General features: G+C 45.4%; 1 protein-coding gene across 3 annotated transcripts in view; it reads right to left on the bottom strand.

Annotated features, from left to right (window-relative positions):
- Positions 1-20,036, bottom strand: part of AGBL1 (AGBL carboxypeptidase 1) — a 376,382-nt gene that overhangs the window by 255,075 nt on the left and 101,271 nt on the right. For 2 of the 3 annotated variants that reach the window (XM_044981250.1, XM_044981253.1), the window contains 2 exons: positions 17,468-17,612; positions 14,444-14,597 (listed from right to left, as the gene is read on the bottom strand). The exons of the other annotated variant lie outside the window; for it this stretch is intronic. In XM_044981250.1, coding sequence (XP_044837185.1) covers positions 14,444-14,597; positions 17,468-17,612 — 299 coding nt within the window. The remainder of the gene's footprint in view (positions 1-14,443; positions 14,598-17,467; positions 17,613-20,036) is intronic. 3 annotated transcript variants of the gene reach the window in all.

Below are 20,036 nucleotides of genomic sequence, written 5' to 3'. Positions count from 1 at the left end.
ACTGTTCCTGCATCAGAGACAAAGGGATGAGCTCAGAGAACTTCCAAGTGTCTCATTTTGATGTAGATGAGGACAAACCTGCCTCTTTTGCAAAGCTCCGTTTCAATTAAGTTATCCAGTGGTTTTAGTCCTATTTTTGTTTATAAGTTCTCATAACTGCTGTATAACTGCTACTGCTTAGTTGCTAACTAATTCCGGTTTCTGAGAATGCATCCCTTACTCACAAGAAACCTCAGTGGTTTATGAGCAAATGTCAGTCAGTGGGGTGTTTGCAAAATGTTCACCTCAACTATCTGTTGTATATTATTCCTGGTATGCAATTAGCCAGCTAAGTCACATGGGAAAAGTCCTGCTCTCTAATTGGATAACTGAAACTTTTAAATGAAACAGAAAGGGTCTGATCCTGCACAGCTCCCGCAACTCTTATTGAAATGGAGTTGCAGTTTGGAGATAGACACTCCAGGCCACAAAAGGATTTAGGGGTCAAACTGCCACTTTAGGCTCCTACAGCCCAAATTTAGAAGTCTCTACATGCCTATGTTTCTGTCGGTAAAACCCCTTAGGTGCCTAAAAGCCTGCTGCTGGGCCTGGACACAACCATCCAGGTGCCTAGCTCATGCCCCAGCTGTGTCCTCCTTGCCTACCTCGCCTGTAGGGCTCGATCAATTCTCGGCTTGGTCCCTGTACGAACCAAAGGAGGAGACGCCTCTTTTACAATTTTTAACCCAGCTACGTGATATTCCGGGAGGCGGGGGTCTCCCTCAATCTCTCCTTCTGAAGCTGTTTCCCTTTGTATAAATAGTCATTGGAACAAGGACTTGAGTCTCCCACATCTGAGGTGAGTTCCCTAACCACTGAGCTAGAGAGTCATTTCACTCTGGCCTAATGACTGCTTATTTATACAAAGGGGAACATCTTCTATTGAGAAAGCCCCGCTCCAGAGTAGCCCATTGGTTAGGGCACTCACTCGAGAGGGTGAGATGGGGGTTCAAATCCTTGTTCCGCATAAGGCAGAGAGGGGAAGTTATCCCAGGCCTCCCTCTTTCTGGGATGGTGCTCTAACCACTGGACTAAAAGTTATAAGGGGAAGGGGAAGTTCCCCTCCCCACCCAAGAAAGGGCGTAGAGGTGCCCAAGTCCAGGCCAGGGCTTATGCCTGTGAATCCTGAGGGGAAGGAGAAGCCTTCCTCCGACCAGGAGTTAGTCACCTAAGTCCGTTTGGAAAGGTGCCGTTTAGGCTATACCCCTCTTTGTGGTGTGTCCTATTGGCTCTCTTAGATGATTTCCTGTTCAGTTTGCTGGGTTTTGTGGATCCCATTCTTAGGCACCCAACTCTCCCCATGCATTGGACAGGGAGCCCTGGCACCTAACTCGGGGCTGTGGATTCTATTAGGTGGAAGGGTGAGTAAACATTAGTCGTTGCAACACTGAGTCTCAGTCCCCTTTGTGGATCTAGCCCCAAGGGCTCAGCACTTTAGACCCAGCTCAGAAACAGGAGAATAATAAATGCAAATACTGAATAGCGAATACACTTGTTCTCCTGTGATCACCCTTAATATTGTGCATATAGAGCATTCAAAAGGAAAGGCCATCCTCCAAAGCTACACATGGACAAAGTCCTAAATAACTCGTAAGAGCTATGACCATAGCTGAACCAAACAGCAGTTCGTAATTCCAACACATGTGCAATAACACGGTTCTACACCACTCAACCAGCTCCTCTCATTAGTGATCCTGGGCTGGCTAGCTCAGCCTGGATAAGACAGTAATGCATAAGCTGTAACATCAAATCTAGAAACTGAGGACTGTCTTTTCCAACCGGCCATTGAGTCCTCTGTTATCAAACCCTTTAAGGCTCCAAGAGGAGTTCCGATTACCTAAATGAGGCTATAGAAGGCGATTTTTCAAAGATGGGGAAGCACCAGGAAACTCCCCAATCCAGAAAAGGATGAAGAGTCAACAAGTCTAGCTCTCAGAGAGAGTGGGAACACTTTGTATTGCTCTTAGTCTTTAACAGCTTCCTGTCTATCTCACAAACTCCAAGCAATACTATTTATAGAGGGCCTGTCTGCCTGTCTATGCAGGTACTATTACGGCTCCCATCATTGTAAAATCTGAGCACCTTCCAGTCATTAAAGAATTGATCTTCCCAATACCAGAATGCAGGCTGGACAGATCAGCTGTTCTCTATACAGCATCAGGCTTTTCCTCTGGCCTTCTGTTACAGGTAATCAGCAGACAATGATCCTCTCCTCAGGGCATAGCTTCAAAAGGCTGGGGTTTTGCATAACTGGAGCTGGGGAATTTGCATTAACTTCTCCCTAGGGATTCCCCAGGAAATCCTCTTAACGCTTATTGTCCCAAAAGTCCAGATTTGCCTGGCACCTTTTCAATATGGTCTTTGAAACTCCCAAGTCTTACATCTGTCATATCCTCCCCGCTAGAGAAGTTACATACAATCCTGGCCTACAATGATACAGAAACTTAATACACTAAGGTCATTGCAGGAAATTGTCATATCTGTCACAACACTCACGCTAGCTCTCATCCAGCTAGCATGCTAAAAATAGTAGTGTAGCCGTGGTAGCATCGGCTGCAGTGAGCAGTGGCATGGACTACTTGCCCTGAATACATACCCATAGGGTTGGGGCAGGGGTTGCACTGGGAGCAGCCAGCCTGTGCCGCTGCCTATGCTGCCATGGCTACTCTACTATTTTTAGCATGTTAGCCTGATGAGAGCTAGCGCAAGTATGTCTACTCAAGCTGGCAGTCGCACCCTTAGCTCCAAGAGTAGACAAAACCGAAGAAACTTGCCCAAGGTCACACAGGGAGTCTGTGGCAGAGAAAGAAGCAGAACCCAGGTATCACGTATCCCTAAGTCCTCTTAAACACAAGACTATGTCATTGTAATCTCTAGGAGATTTGTATGCCACTTAGTACAATGGGGTCTTGATCCCTGACTGTGGCTCCTGGTGCTTACCATAATCTCTCTCTCACACCAAATTGTCTTTGCAGACATAGGGAATAGCACAGTGTAGCCATTCATTCCTTTCCATGGCTTGCTCCTCCATTATGACCACGTCCTTGTGCATGACATCCCACCATCTAGTCAGTGGCCAGCCCCTAGTTTGGACTGACCTTGGTGGTACTTGCATTATTGGCATCCTAGCATCTGTTCATCTTCAGCAGTGTCTCCGCTGTTGTAATCTTTTCTCTTGCAGCAAGACCTGAACCCTGATTTCACATCCTACTCTCCTTTAACTTCATTTGTCTTAAAATCATTTCACTTTACACCTGTCATCTTTCTACCGCCTCCAGCCTTCTGATGTCTGCTTCATTTAATGCAGCTGCTTCCAGACCACAGAGTGATACTCTTAGTCCACTGGTTTGATACATTTTTACTTTGGTACCAAACAATGTTTTAATCAGTTCATAATTTTGTCAGTTGGCACATCTCCTTTTAACCTCACCCTTGATGGCACTGATAAAACTTCCTAGGTTCAGATAAGATTTGACTTGTTCTGCGACTTCACTGCTGTTACATTTCAACACTTTATCTACTGTCCATTTTCCAAGATGCAACCGCTTTGTCGTCTTGGCATTTATTGTAAGCCCGGATTGACTACACCAATTTACCAAGGCAGTGAAGAGTATCATCTTTAATTCAAATGTGTCTGCCAGTTGTACAATGTCATCTGCATAAGATACGGAGCTTAACTCTAGACCATCCAATGTCACACCCGACAACTTGTTGAAGAACACGATGAAAAGTGACAGTGACTTCATGCCCCGGCCTTACACCAGTCTTTGACTTGAACCAGTTGCTTAATTTTCCACCAATGCTTATGGCACTGCAGGAGTCTTTGTATGTTGCTTTTATAGTTGCAATTATCTTCTCTGGAATGTCATATGAGTTTGTTACTTTCCAGAATGCTTCCCTCCAAACTGAATGAAATGGCTTTACAACGTCGATGAAAACAGCAAACATCTTTAACTCACATTCTCATGACCATAATACAAATAATAATAATAGAAAGGAGCTTTTGCAGGGGGGAAATAAAAGGGAGAAAAAGTTTATGAACATGCTGGAGGAACATCCCTCCCACAACAAACTTGACAGTTTATTAGAACATAAGCTTTAGCCATCACCCCACTTTTTACCTGCTCTGCCCTTCCATTCCCCTCCACATGCTCAAGGATAATTTACTTGAGTGGGATAATAACGTATTAAGACCTGACAAATGCCCAGTGGGTAAGATTTGCAGTGGAAAGGTGGTGCTATGACTAGAACAGAGGGGGGAGTAACCACTGAACCAGAGACAGAAACGGCTTTCAACGGCAGAAAAGGCCTTCACTGGGTTTTAACAACAGCCAGCATAGATTGAGTCACTCCACACTGGAAACTTGCCAGCTACACTGTGCGCCATTTTATGAAGAAAGCTTACCCTGCCAGCTGTCCTGCTGTGACTATTCTTCCCTGACCGCCTTTCCCCCACTAGCAGGCGCCCAAGAGGGCATAGAACCCACCAGGAACGGAAGAGGATTGGTTCCTGTGACAGCACAGCATTCAATTCCATTTTAGCCACGGGGTGAGAAAGCTTTCTTCACTTGCCTTGGAGATGGTAGACAAAGATGGAGGAGGTAGAAACAAAGACAGAGAGGCGGTCAGGAAAACTAGTCAGTACATCAACTATTCCTCCCAGCAGCAGGCCTATGATTCTATGATAAACCAAACAGGCAAACCAGGTCCCTTGCCCTGACTCAGGGTTGCCTACGGTAGCCTGTCTGCTCCCTGCAGATCTCTCTCTCCATTGAACTGTTTGTTGGCCTTTTATCTCAGGCCCAGGTGGCCTGCAGGCTATCATCTGATCCCCAGCCTCAGACCCTATCACCTGGGAGGCAGCTAACTAGTCACAGCTGAGGGCTATGCCCAACTCCCTTAAAGGGACAGCCCAACCTCTGGCAGTTTGGTATTCTGCCTCCAGAAGCAGCCAACACCTTGTATTTCAGAGGAAGCATAAACCTCCCTAATAATGCACCTGGCCAATTGAGCAATGCTGTAACAGGTGGAAGGAATTTCTCCCTGACCTCTGTTTTGTCAGTTTACACCGTAGGGCATGGCCTTTGATTATTCCAATATTAGCAAGCAGGTTATTATTGCTCATGAAATTATTCAGCCTCTGCAATCAAGCCAGCCCTAATGGATGCCCTCCCTTGCTAAGCCTGCCTTTGTCACAGGAAGAGTAGATTTAGCTCAAGCCTCTATGGCTAATTTATACAGAACCACATTGACCTTTTAGAGTGTGCCCCACAGCACCACGAGGGACTGGAATTTACTGCCAGACATGGGAAATGTGTTGCTCAGTGAAATAAAGGCTTTTTCAGGCTGTGATTGGAGCTTAATACCAGAAACCTAGTAGCAGCTCAATGCTCATTTACCATTTGAGAAAGGAAAGGCAGCTTGGAGGTTCTCCTGGGCTATCTTTCATAGCTCTACCAAACAGATGGGTGATTGGAAGTGCAGCATGCATAGCTTATTCTGAAGCCTCTCTGAGGGAGGGGAGATGGGTTTTCTCTCACCCCTCCCCGCTCCTCCCAAGAAAAGGAAGAGTTTGGGTAACCAATCAGTGCCATCCAGGCCTGCAGTGTGTCCAGGGCAGTGCTTTTCAAGACAGGTGTGTTGCAGAGAGCAGGCTGTAAATTTCCCCAGCAGTGTGAGTAATGCACATTGAACTCCACTGGACCTATTTCAGTTTCATTCATAATTTTTAATGATTTATAACACACTTATAAGTAGCGCCCTGGAGCCTCTGAGGCACTTAGGATGAGAGCTTACATTGTGGAAAGAAAGCAAAAAACCAATAATAATAAGTTATATGGTGTTTTACATCTTCAAGACAATTAATTAACCTGACGGAAAAGGCTCAGAGATTTTTGGAAACCCCAGAGTCTGCATAGCATTAAGGAGGTACCACCAATATCCTGACCTAAGAAGGCACCACCAGTACACAGTGCCAGAGAGAACCACCAATATCCAAACCCTTGAAAATAAAATGCACGGTCTCCAGAAAGGAAACAGAAAGGTTTTTGCACAATATGCAAAAGGTAGAAGTCCCTCAGGACCACAAGCTTCAACGGGAAAGTAGAGGCAGACTGCAGAAGGACAGCCACTATAATACACAAACATCTTACCTCATGTTGGCAGTTGTGTCTGCTAAAGTGTCCTGTAATACAACATATGCACCTTTTCAATCAGCAAAGAAATTCCACTGGTTCCACCTACTCCAGGGCCTATTTGTCAGGCAGCTCCAGATCCTAGCTCACTTTCCTCCCTGCATTGCTGGCTGCCTTGACTAATTGGATTCGGTGTTTTAATATGCATTTTGCTGGCTGCAGTCTCACGGCTGTACAGGCTGAGTCAGCTCCCCACCCCCACAAGGCACTGGGATTCAAAGAGCAGCCGATGCATTATGGAAAACTTCAGTGAGCTTTGCAAGCAGCTCTGCTTCTCTCTCTCAAATTTCTGTTCTACTCCACCAGCCTGCTTCTCTATTGCTGATGATGTTTGCATTCAAGCAGGAATATAGCTTTTTAAGAATTTGCCTGCTTCTTCTGAAAGCAACAAACCATGCTTTGGAGCATTGCAATGGGCTGCTGTGGAGATGACTGGGATGTCACCCGCAGAGGACTGGGACTGGAGATGTGCATAACGAGGAACTTCCTGAGACATTTTGAACAAATTTTGCCAAATTCCATTTTGGGTCCTCTTTGCACCCCTGCCCTCAGCTTTACGTGTTTGATGAACTAGCTATTTGTGCAAAGAAACTTCAGGCTCTGAATTCTGTAACAACTTGGGATGAGCCCCAGTTTTATGCAGAAACGGGCTCTTTTTCACTAAGGGCATCTGCATGAAAACTGGATTGCGGTTTTCACAACAGCTTGTCTCTTCCTGTCATCCAAAGCCAGGGGACTCTGTAGTGTCCAAAGGAAGGATTACAGTTTCCTGCCACTGGCACCAGTGTCGTTAGGAGTAACTCCAATGAACAATGGAATTATAGCTGTTCAAAATCCAGTATAAGGCCCAAAATTGTTATGGAAAAGTAGGAAGACAAACAACTTTTCTTTTTCCAGGCAAATATCTTCAGAAATAAAGAATGAAGAAAGAGAGGAAAGAGATGAAGGGTGGAAGCAGAACACATTCACTAAAAATACATTTCTAAAGAAATTTAGTGGTGGTGAAAGGTTCTGAAAAACTATAATGATAAGGACCCCATGTAAATACTTCGACAGCTAGACTGACAATTAGTCCTGGAAACAGAAATTCTTTGTTTCCCTACAGACCTAGTGCAACATGGACAAAGCGTCTTGCCAGTGGACCCCACCCCTGACTTAGGAGGGACCACCTCTGGGGGTGAGGGAAGCATTCACTCTCTATTCAGTCTGTGGTCTCTCTCCTGAACTGCAACATAGGGTGTCGGTAGTTGTAGTGGTTTCAGTGACATGGACTCATGTCCACTAGGCACTAGATTATCAGCACATTCCACCATTGGCCATCGAACTTCCTGAAGGAATTTCTGGAAATGGGATTGTTTTCAGTGTAAACATTAGGCATATGGAATGGAAGAGTGCAGTGGCGTTGGCGGTACTGAATGTATTTGTGGTAGATGAGGTCTAGTGCACAGATGTCATTAGCAGGATGACAGATGTTCTGAGAATTGTTACTATTTCAGAGTAGCATAGCACTGTGCCCTCGAGTTTGAGCTCCAGCAGGACTTCTACAGCCAACTCCTCCAGCCACTGGAAAGATCGTCGCTAACACAAGCAGGTGTTCTGCCTCTCTCTATTAATGCTGTTGGATTAGACGCTATTTGAGGAGCACATTTCCTTTTGGGGTGGGCTAACCCCAGCAAAGCTGTGATCTGATTTGATCCCTGTTTTCTTAGGAGACACGTCATCTCCAGCTTTGAAAAAGTTATTCAAAAGAAATGCGCACCAGCCTTTCATAATTAACATGCAGCGCCGGTTTCCACGCAGAGAGCGGGCACAGTTATAATAACTTGGAGTCAATAATTCATAAACTATAATGCATTATTAATCAATTATCGAGGCCTGAATTACATTTAACGAGATTAAACTGATTGGAGCGCTAAGCTGTTTGAATCATATTGATTTAATCAATGTGCTTAATTAAACTGTGTACATTTTCCACACAATCATTATTTCCCAGTATCCTGTACAAATGGTCTCTTTGCTATTCTTCACTCAGAAATTCTTCTTGAAAATTAGTTGAACATTAGTACTTAAAGGTAAAGTGTCTTGTTTTCTTTTTATTTAAAAAAAATCAAACTAGATAATATGCCATCTAACTAGCTTGTGTTCGCACATAAGGAAGTGCACCAATGTTGATCACAAAGATGTGTAGATATCACAATGAGGCTGAATTCTAAGAAGAAGTCAAGTAAGCACATTTTACCAGGGAAACAGTACGGGCTGAGGGATGTACTGGCCGCTGCTTCCAGCGGCTCCCATTGGCCTGGAGCAGCGAACCGCGGCCAGTTGGAGCCGCAGCCGGCCGGACCTGTGGACGGGGCAGGTAAACAAACCAGCCCGGCCTGCCAGAGGCTTTCCCTACACAAGTGGCATCCCAAGTTTGGGAAACACTGATCTAGCCCAATATCTTGTCTTCTGACAGTGGCCAATGCCAGGGCAATTCTCAAGTGATCCATCCCCTGACATCTAGTCCCAACATCTGGCAGTCAAGGTATGTCTACACAGCAAAGAAACATCCATGGCTGGGCCCTGCCAACTGACTTGGGGTCACAGGGCTCAGGCTGCAGGGCTGTTTCATTGTTATGTAGACTTCCAGCCTGGAGCCCGACCTCTGGGACCTTTGCAGGGTCCTAGAACCTGGATGTCAGAGCAAGCCCAGAAGTCTACACAGCAAATAAACAGCCCCACATCCCAAGCCCTGGAAGCCCAAGTCAGCTGGCAGGGGCCAGCCAAAGGTTTTTCTTTGCTATATAGACATACCATCAGAGGCTTAGGGATACCCAGAGCATGAGTTTGCATCCAGGACCAACTCGGCTAACAGCTATTAGTGGACCTATTCTCCAGGAAAATGTTTTGATTTTATCGAATCAAAGCATTTCGATTGACCCAAAACAAATTTTGTTTCAAGGGAATTTTTTTTTTCATTCCGCTCTGGAAAGGAAAAAAACCCAAAATGCACAAAATCTTGCTCCTGTCCCATTCTGACAATGAGCCAATTAAATCCACTGGAAGAAAGGCTCGGCTCCCTCCACACAACACAACCTAAGCTGCCATGAATTCATCAGCCTCCTTAAGTTTCTAGGTTTTAATTTAGTCATCTGTTCCGGTGACAAGGCACTGATGTGTTTGCTCTAGTTTACAGAGGAAAGTTTCATCATTACCTGGGTGTAACTGAATGGATCTTTTGATTATAGATCTTCAGATGGCTAATCCAGCCATTCATTCTGCTATTTACCATAACTTCCAGTGGCCCGTAGGGGCTAATCAGCTAGGATCTCACCCAGGCATTCCTTCATGAAGTCACTGGGTCCTACTGACAGTAACACGCCTGACAAATACGATTTCAGCTTTGCTTGGAAAAACAACTCATTTGAACCAGAAGCTCTCACTGGTAGATTATGGCAGTTACTGTGTGTATGTCCATTTCCCAAGGCTTCTTCAGATACATGTTTCCTGTAAAGGGACTCTTTGAGATTATTAGTTTCCTTCCTAGCATTACTTATCACCAAGTGAAAAACAGAGAAAGAAATAGTGGAGAAAAAAAATCACTCCAGCATATCTCCTGTGTATGAATGTCTCTGACCTGTATATTATATGCTCCGACCTGGGGCAGAATGTCCACCCTGCAATGTTTAGCAGGCTACTTTGAGCCCCACTAGCACAAGTCTGTCTATGGGGCTGGGAGGCATGCTCCCAGCTGCATTGTAGACATACCCTGGGTCTTTCTGAATCTCACTTTCCCATCTGAAAATTGGGAATAATATTTCCTTGCCTCACAGGGATGTTATGATAAATGCATTAACGCCTGCCAGGTGCTCAGTTACTATGGGGATGAGGGTCACACAAGTAACTAGACAGACAGATGCACCATCCTTGTTGAAAATCCTGGACACCTGATAGCAATGCATCAGCAAGTCCATTGTCTGCCCCCACTTCAGCCTGGCACAGGGCATCTCCAACAGCTTTCATGTGCCTGATGAGCTCCACGCCTGACAGGTTGCTTGGCAGATCGAATGTGTAATGCTATGGGCTCAGAATATGCAAAGTAGCAGGTACCATGGGTGCATACTGTGCTCCCGCTATTGGGTAGAGGACCGTTTTCTTCATTTGGGGTGGTAACTTAGGGCCAAACCTGAGAAGAGCAGAGCACCTGAAACTTCACTGGGAGATGCAGCAGCTCAGCACCTCTCAGGATTTGGCCCTTTGCTGTTCTTGCTGCTGCTTCTTTCACTTGAGAATTTCCCCACCACCACCACCACCACTCTCCCACCCCACAGGAGACCCTCTTCCTCCCTCCATCCAGTAAGGTGAAAGACTAGGGTCGGAAGAGCTGGGATCAAAGACTCCAAAGGGGAGATGCTCTCACAACCATTATATTTCTTCCCCTCCATGCCGTTAATTTTAAAACCACTCAGAAGTGACAATCTCAAACCCACGGCAGGTGCAGTGCAGTGGCTCATCGCACCCATGGGAGCTTGCAGAAACCTGCTTTTTTATACTATTCTAAGAACTGCTACTGTCTTCCAAGGAAAAGCTTTTAGCATAATTTGGCAGGCTGAGTCTGCACAGAACAACTCTCTGTGAGAGGCAAAAAAGGGGGGTGGAAGGGGGAAGGAGTAGAAGAAGGAGAGGAGCGAGACAAAGAATCCTCCTGCTCTTTGAATGAGCATCCCACATGCTGGCAGCATGGGGGACAAGTGGTTTTCTTTTTGTCAGAAGGCAAGCAGGGGCCTTACCGCTGGGGTAAGGGGCAAAGACGCCATAACCCAGGGGATGCTCGGCCTCCAGAGAGAGGAAAGGGTTACGAATGGCAAAGCCAAAGGGACCCAAAGCACAGCACTTTGCCCCTGCCACCCAGCGTCCTGTGGTTTCCTTAAAATCAAACTTGTCCAGCCTCTGCTGTCTTTCTACTCTAATATGTCGGGAATAATAATAATACAAGGGAAAACCAGCATGACAGCAAAAGCAGGCAACAGGGAGGTGGCAAAGGTAACTGTGCTGAAATTGAACCTTGAGGCCCTCGTAATCTGAGCAGGAGGTGGAAGACCTGGTCTAACCCCCCTCCCCCCCCCCCCCCACAACTCCCTCTTCCTTCAACATGCTGCGAATGTGCAACTTCTAGGAACGTGCACGGCTCGTGCTTCTCATTAACAAGCTGCACATTAATAAATGTAACTCAGACAAATGTAACCATCCTTGGACCACATTAATCAAAAGCCTGACAAGACTGATCTAAAGAGCTGAGCGAGGAAAATAAAGCATAGCCAACACAGAGGGTGTCGTGCACTGATTTTCCATATCTCCCCGCCCTCCGCCCACCTACCAGTATTCCTTGTGTTCAGAGTAACTCCTCCCCACCAAATCTATTCTTCCATACAGATGCCTCTGTCCCTCCCAGCACTCTGCTATGCTTGCCCAGTGCACCCTTGTGACGCAATCTCTGTCTTCCCCACCCCCTGTGTCTCTAATAAAGAAAACAGAAAAGGCTTATAGGGATTAAAGCAAGATCAAGCCCAACAATTACTCAGCTCTGAAAAACTGTATGTTATCTATGTTGTTGCTGAAAAATCTCTCAAGAAAAAAAATATATGAGGAGAAAACAAATTTGAAAGGCAAATAAAACCACTAAGGCTTCTTGGAGACATGAAGAGCCCAGAGCCCTAGAAAGGCAAAGGACAAAGTCCATCAACAACTTCTAGTCATTCCTCCCTGGGTTGACTCATCCCAGGATGCGGCTCCACATCACCTCCTGAGCTGGAATGTATGTTTGCCGGGTCCGCACCTAGTAATGGAAGTTATTCCCATGAAGTCTTCTCCCTTGGGTCTTGCAGGATTCAGCTCTTTGTACATTTGCTTTTGTTGGGCTGGGTTGTTAGCATGGCAAAACAGTGAAAAATATTGGATTTTTAGCATCAGCCAAACTACCTCAGAGTAGGGAGGGCTTCTCACACAAGCCAAGTAGACTGAGGATCAACTGCTGATCAAAGCAACACAAAGCAGCAAAAATTAAGCTCAGTGCACCCCCCAAAAGCCATTGTTAACCAAGCTGCTTAAATGAAATAAACACATACATGATAATTCAGGCTTGCCTGGAGGGAGCCTATGGCACAAAACACAGTTTGATGTTTTTCTGCTCTTTCATTAGATAAAACAAATATTTTCTATCACATAACACTGTCATTATTGCCATTCATACAGTATGCTATAGGTGCCCATGACATACAAAAAAAATAAGACAGTCCTGCCCCCACTATCCCTGCCCCAAACAGCTTCCAAATGAGTTCAGAGGATACTATTTTGATAGTTCAATCAGTCCATTACTAGAGTTGAGTGAGATTTTTCAGCCAAATTTTTTTCAGTGGAAAATGACGGTACTGAAATGCTTCGTGAATGTATGTCATATCAGATTGCTCATTTTGAAAAGAAAACAAAACAAAAATTCAGAAAAAAAATCAGAACTGTTTGGTTTGACATTTTTGCAATGTTGTTACACTGGAAGGTGTTAATGGCTGCCATCATGCATGTCCTTCAGCTGTAGACAATCACACATCTCATGAAAGCTGATGCCTGTGCTAGATCACCCTTCATTTAGGCTAAATGGAAGCCACAATTAAATTCTCCTCTATGTAGCGATAACTGGACACAACAGGAAGCCACCACCCAATGCACTAGGCCACATGGGAAAGCCTGAGCAGAGGAAAGCTGTATGATTGGAGGGGTTTCCCTGGGACTGATTGTAAATGCAGGGACTATGAGATTGACAAGCTGTGGACATCTGTGTGTGAGAGTTGCAGAAAGCAAGAGGAGAAGTTGTGAGCATGGCCCTGAGAGGGAGCTGAGGGACAGAGTTTCTTGAGGCACAGGACTGGCTAGAAAGGCAGGCTTGGAAACTGTGATCAAGGAAACTGACTGCAGTGTTTTTCTACTATATTCAGGGAAACAGGACTTCATGTTCCCTCCTTGTCAGGGCCGGCTCCAGACCCTAGCGCGCCAAGCGCGTGCTTGGGGCAGCGTGCCGCGGGAGGACGGCAGGCGGCTCCAGTGGACCTCCCGCAGACATGCCTGCGGAGGGTCCGCTGGTCCCGCGGCTTCGGTGGAGCATCCGCAGGCACATCTGCAGGAGGTCCACCGGAGCCGCGGGACCAGGGACCGCCAGAGCGCCCCCGCGGCGTGCCGCCTTGCTTGGGGCAGCGCAATTCCTAGAGCCGCCCCTGCTCCTTGTAAATAAATAGGATTGCACCAAATAAATTCCTGACTCATACGGAGTAGCAGCCAATTGCTTGAACCACAGTGGCAGCAATAAAAATAACAGCCATGCCAACGATCAAGTTCTCTCCCTCTTCGCTAATGCCTCCAGCTTATAAAGCTGTTTAATTGCAAGGTTGAACTTGGCAAGACTGTGGGTTTGCTTGAAAATTTCACCCTGAAATGCTCATTCATGATCAGAAATGGTGATAATTCTACAGCAAATACTCCCTACATGAAAACTGATTGGCACTTTACGACAGGAAAATGTAATTACACTGTAATGTCAATGTAACTACAGTCACTCTGTTAGAAACTGGAACCAAAGTGGAATCCATAACTTTCATCAGCCCTAGAAAGGGAACAAAGCAGAAAGGCAAAATTCTCCAGTCCACATAGTAGTACTCAATGCTAATATTTTTGTGGTCCCTTTATGTTTGGATCTAATGTTGATGTCAGTGGGATTCCCACACACATATATTACTGCGCATAGCTGATAGGGTTCAAATTCAGAAACCAAAACCTCCATAGAATTGTATTGCTGGATATCTCAGTGATGTAAAGATGTACATGTCTGTTGCACATTTCCTCCCCAAAAGATCCCAAAGCAATTTATGAAGTTCAAAAATCTTACATAGGAATTCTTTACCCACTGTAGCCACCTCTGGGGTGCAACATAGCAGCTTAAATATTTAATAGTATGTAGCATGCAAACACTACTCCATGGGTTAGCACTAACAGTGAGGACGAATGCTGTGTCCAACTGAATCTAAGGTGAGCATCTATGGAGACAGAGTAGAATTACAAGAGTTGGAATTTGGCCGAGGGAAGTGCAGTTTACACCCCTCTTTCTTATGAAAAGTGACATAGGCTCTCTGAGGCTCAGAAGTAGCCAATACCTTAGTCATAGATCTTAGGTAGGTACTTACGGAACTGCTCTAGGTCATCACTACTTTTAGACTCTGGCATAGCAGTGATGGTGAGCAGTGGGCATGGGTTTCCTCCCAGAGTCTGGCACAGTGTCTGCTGCCTGTAGTAGACCTTCTTGGGGTTCCTGGTTTCTTCCAGGATGTCAAGGTGGGACTGAGAAAGAAGCAAGGAACCAGCTTTACAAATGAGCTCATAGTGTTTGAAAACTCATAATATTTCGGTCTCAGGCATCTAAACTGTGCCCTCACCTTAGAATCTGGGTGGTCATTTCCTCTGTTATTACCCACTCCTTTACCCTCTTCTTTCTTTTGTCAGTTAGAACTGCCTCCCTCAAGATGTTTGATGTGAATGCCCTAATAAATTCATTACAATATGGACACCTGTCCCACAGGGAACGCGGCTAAAACCCATCAACTCAGTTCACACAGGACACCCAGCAGCCACCAGATGGTAACAGTTTTTGGTATCTACCAATTTAGGCTAAATTTCAGCCAGTGACCTAGACACAAAAGACTCCAAATCTTATCTCCAGGCCTTTGATCCATCTGTTGATTGCACCCCAATCATCCAGTGTTTAGTTGAACAAATGCAGTTGGATACCTATGATGATCTACTTCATAAACGAATTTACTATATAGAGTAAATGCAATTATTATACCTATTTAAATTATCTTGCACAGATATAGAGGATTTATTACAATCAATTTCTTATATGCTATGGTAACCAATGCAACTTAGTGGAACCATTGCTACCATAGATACCACACAACAGACTGTTGAATTATAGCTTCACGTCCAAACATTTAACATATCAAATTTTTTAGAAATGAATTACTTCTCATCAAGTACACTTGATTACTACTGGTTGAAAAGCAATGCACTAGCGAGTGCATCCATTGAAAATGAAGTTCCTCTGTATATATGCTGTAAATATGTCTGCAATTATTAAAAATATATGGTATTATTAGAAATGTTCTCAAATCACTAACTCCACATAGAAGTTTATCATCTTCCCAAATGCCCTTGGATTACTAATCACATTTACTTTATTACTCGTCTGTAGGAAAAGACATATTTCACCCACAGACACATGCTCTAAAATAAAACCTACTGGTGCACAGACCTGAGTTAGAATTTGTTCATCATGCAAATTACAGTAGTATAATAATCTTCCAAAGGGAAATGTGCAAGTCCCATCACTCACGTCATTTTAAATTAGCTTGGTCAAAGTTTCTCTGGAGAATATATTGTAGGCAGCAATCCTACTTTGGCCACCAGCTGGACATAATTATCAGCTCTCTTCCACCTCTAACACTCAATCTCCAAACCCTGAAGTCCTTCACTCAGTTTTAATTTTTTCAATCCTTGCCGAGGCAAAATTCTCATCGACTTCAAGGAGCATTTTACCTGAGTAAGCAGTGAGTAAGGAATGAGTAAACACTTCAGGATTTAGCCCTGTGAATCTAAGAACAACAACATCCTTTCATCTCGCTTCTATTCATTCAGGCGAGATACTCAGGGATTCCCACAGGGTACAAACTCTCAAAGCCTCGCATGCCCACATACCAACAAAAGGAATCAATACATACTGAAATCATGACTAGGTACTGTACTTCAGTAATAAAGAATTCAGTAGGCCTCCCAACCCTCGGTCTCCCAGTCCCCTACTCTCCTGCTGGCTGCAGCACACACCTGCCTTTGTATTAACTGCTTAAGTATATGCCATGTTCAACTTCTGGAGCTCTCTCTGCGTTCCACATTAGCTCATGGAAGTAATTGGGTCCCAGGGGCCTGGTGCAGATAGGCTTGCACGCATGTTTTGGACAGCCAGGGCTTGACCTGAGAGATCTGAGGTACTGAATCCACCTTTTCTGAACATCTGTAGTGGGATGCGAAGCAGTCAACTACGTGTTGTGGTTTGGAATGGGAATGAACCTAACATGGACTACATTACCATGCTGGGCTAGTCACACACAGATACATGGCTTGTGTTACATAAGAAAGGAGGTTTTGTTTTCACTGATGATTTGCTTCTCCATTCTTGTGCAAGGGCAAAATGGTACATTTAATAAGGTTTGAACTTTAGAAATAGTCAACAGGGGGCGCAAAATAGCTCCATCCATCCATCAATTGCCCATAGAAACAGGGATTGGGTAGAAGGCATTAATGGCAAGACAATTAAAGGAGGAAGAGGCAGCCTGAACGTCCAGTATCTTTTGGAAAGGTTTCTCTCTCACGCTTAATGGTGAAGTGAAGTGCTGCCTGGGATCCTCTATTTTCCCCCTTTATTCTTCTCTTCTTTAGAAGCTTCACTCGGGGATCTCCCACCAGTATGGTTCAGAAGGTGAGCTGGATACAGCTTTCCCCAGACCTCCCAACATTATTCACCCACTTGCCAATGAAAGGCTCTAGGAAGCCATGTGAGTGAATCCCTCCCGCCCCAGAGGGCAAACATTAACATCCATTTCAACGCAGTTTTGGGACAGTAAAGCCTTATGCTTTGGGTCGGTTTGTTGTTCCACGCATACACTGGGAGCGTCTAACTGGGGCAGAGTGCACAGCCGACAGAGTAAATCTGAAACAGGTCCTGCACCTCAGTATTGCACAGTGCAGCTCTGCCAACAGCGAGTCATTACATGATGGTTGAAAAGGATTAGCCACATAGGAGAAGCAGTCAGCCTTTTCTTCCTAGCTTGCCATTAGCCCAGACCAGCCCACACTCTAAGGATGGGATGCTGGACATGTTTGGGTTGGCTGGTAAATACTAAAAAAAAAAATTCGGCCTTTAATGCAGCCTGCTCCATGCAATTAACACTCATGGGTATCCTTCAACTCCTTCCTGATCTCCAGAGTGGTCAGGGACTGTTGTGGACAAGGCAATGAAAGCATTATGAAAAATAGCTAGCATCCTGTGAGCAGTGCTACAAAGGGTAACACATGTGCCATATAAAATACTACTCATAATCAAGATCGCTCCCCTCCCTTGTTCCCATCAGTCTCCTCCTGGGACAGGCCAACATTACCATCAGTGCAGAGTAAGTGTAGGGGTAATGGTAGGCCAGGTAGCAGACATCTTCCCCATGAGGGAACATGACGGTGAAGGTGAGCGTATAGTAGGATTTCCTTCGTGAGCCTCCCGCTGCGGCTGCACTACGGCGGTAATGGTTTCTAGAGGAAGAGAAAGAGAGGGAGTAGATGGTAGTCAGCTTTTGGGTCCTCATCTTGTGTGCTCATGCAAGAACTGAACCATCGGAGAGATCTCATCCAACCTGAATGAGCTGTGGTGGAGCTCCAACCTCAACTGTGCATGGTGCAAACTCTAAGTGGGCCAAATTCAGATGCAGCTGACCCAGTTCCGTGACAGACTCAATGCAGTATGCAACACAGTGCCACTGAACAGTCTCCACCATACAGCTAAGAGGGCCATGTTACAGCAGGTAGGTGAGAGGGTGCAGGGAAGCAGCAGATATGGAGACACAGGGAACACAGTGACGGTTAGTGCCAGCATGCACAGCTGGATTCAAGCAAGTTACTTGGAATCCAACAGTCAGAGCGGGCCAGGGGGGAGCAGTGAGTTAGAGGCAGAGCAGCTGCTGGCAGCACTGGGCATAGTTTGACCCTGCCGGTCCTGTGCCTGCAGGGCAAGGCTACCTTGTGGGAAGATAACAGTCCATCTAGTGTGGGGAGGTGGAGCCAGCAGGGGATGGGTGGATGGGAAGAGGCTGTCTAAGAGTACTTGAAGATTTTGGACGAGTAGAAATTGTAGATGTAAGGGTCCAGTCAGTGCACTGTAAGGAAGGTGGAACTGGAACAGCACATAAAAGGATAGGGGGAAAGTGAGGTGAAGGGACATGGGCAAAATACTCCATATGCCACCAAAGGCTTAACTTCGGATTGAGCAGAGAAGGGAGCTGGGATTGAGAGGAGTCAACACCTGAGGAAGCAGAGATGACCTCATGCAGACTTGCAACTCATCGGCCAGCCCAATCACCCCCACCAGATCCCTCCCTTTCAGTAACTAGAGCACCTGAGTCTTCAAGACTCCACTAATCTCCCTTCAAATTTTGAGCACAACCTCCCTTGCAGGGGATTAACTCTAATAAAGATGTGTCTTCTGGATGAGAAGGAACATTTTCCTGCAGCACAGATGAAGAGCCAATTCATGCACTTTAGAGAGAAATATCATGGCAAATTGCACCCAGAAGTATATTTCAAACAATATTTTTCCCACATTGCACCAATTATGCTGTTGCCAAACCTTCTGATTCTGAAGGACTGTGAGGCTTTTTGACAAATGTTATCATCAATGTTGCATTAAAATGCAAAATAGTGGAGGAGAGCAAAAGATGCAATTTCAGCTCCTGAAATTTACAATACCAGTTTAGTTTTCTGTTGTTTTTATTCAAAGGGGTGAAGAGAGGAGATAATTATTCTTCTCAAATCCTCCAGAATAATCAGCTCTTCGTCACAAGAAACACACAGCACAAGAGCACGTTTCTTTTCAAAGCATGTGAATTTCGTGGTTACGAACACGTGAGGTGAATGGGACTGGCTGGAATCACACAGGCAGCATTCCTGCCTTCCTGGCACAGTGAAAAGGCAATGATTTAATGCTCAGCTGACACCCACACCCATACGTTTCTCTCTGTTATTTGCAAACAAAAAACAGGTAATAAATAATTTTAAATATTAGAGTGAAATCCTGACTCAGTTCCAAGTCAATGGATTTGATTTCAGTGGGGCCAGGATTTCACCCCCATTTTCTTAAAAATCAAGACAACAACATACCACCTTCTCTTCCAGTGAATCTGGATAATGGGGGGGGGCAGAGTCAGGAGCCATCTCTTGTGTGATTTACATGGTTAGGACGTATCCTCCAGATCTCTATTCTATTCATTTTTACTTTCACGGTCACAATAACCTCAGACTCAAGATGCTGTCACAAGCCCTGAGATTTTCTGAGACAGTCCTGAGACATCCCCTGCAGGTCACTGGTGAGAGGTGAGATGGGTGTGGCATGCTGGGTGCTATCCAGTATTCTGCCATACAGTTCTGCCAATGCATTTCCAGTCTGAAGCTAATGCTCCAGTCCTGAGTTTCCCCACCACCAACTCCCATAGCTCTACCAATGCAGCTCAGTCCTGACCTCTTAGTATCCTATTAGTCCATCACCACCACACAGCTCTGACACTAGTGGAATCCTGGCATTCAGCTATTCCAGTTCTGATGACCCTCGGGGCTGATCTGCAGCACCCACTCCTATACCAGCAAAGGGCCTCCCCTGAACAGGGATCTCTAATCCGTCCTCTTTCAAATCACGTCTCAAAACTCATCTCTACTCCAATGCCTACAGCCAACAACCTAGTGACAATGGCAAGTCTACATGGCTAGTGACCCCCGGGGGGTTTATTCATCATTACTGATTCATAAAAAAAGTAACCTCGGCATGCAGCTTGCTGACACATCCCTGTGTTCCTATTGCTGATAGTCATGGCTTCCTGCACACCCACCCGTTATGTCCTGGCCTTACTTAGCTTGTAAATACCTTGGGGTTAGAACTGTCTCTCTCTGTATAATTGTACAGCACCCAGG

The sequence above is a fragment of the Mauremys mutica genome, chromosome 11 (assembly GCF_020497125.1).
Source record: "Mauremys mutica isolate MM-2020 ecotype Southern chromosome 11, ASM2049712v1, whole genome shotgun sequence".
NCBI lineage: Eukaryota > Metazoa > Chordata > Testudines > Geoemydidae > Mauremys > Mauremys mutica.
Note: the sequence above shows the minus strand (reverse complement) of the source record. Positions and strands in the feature narration are given on the sequence as shown.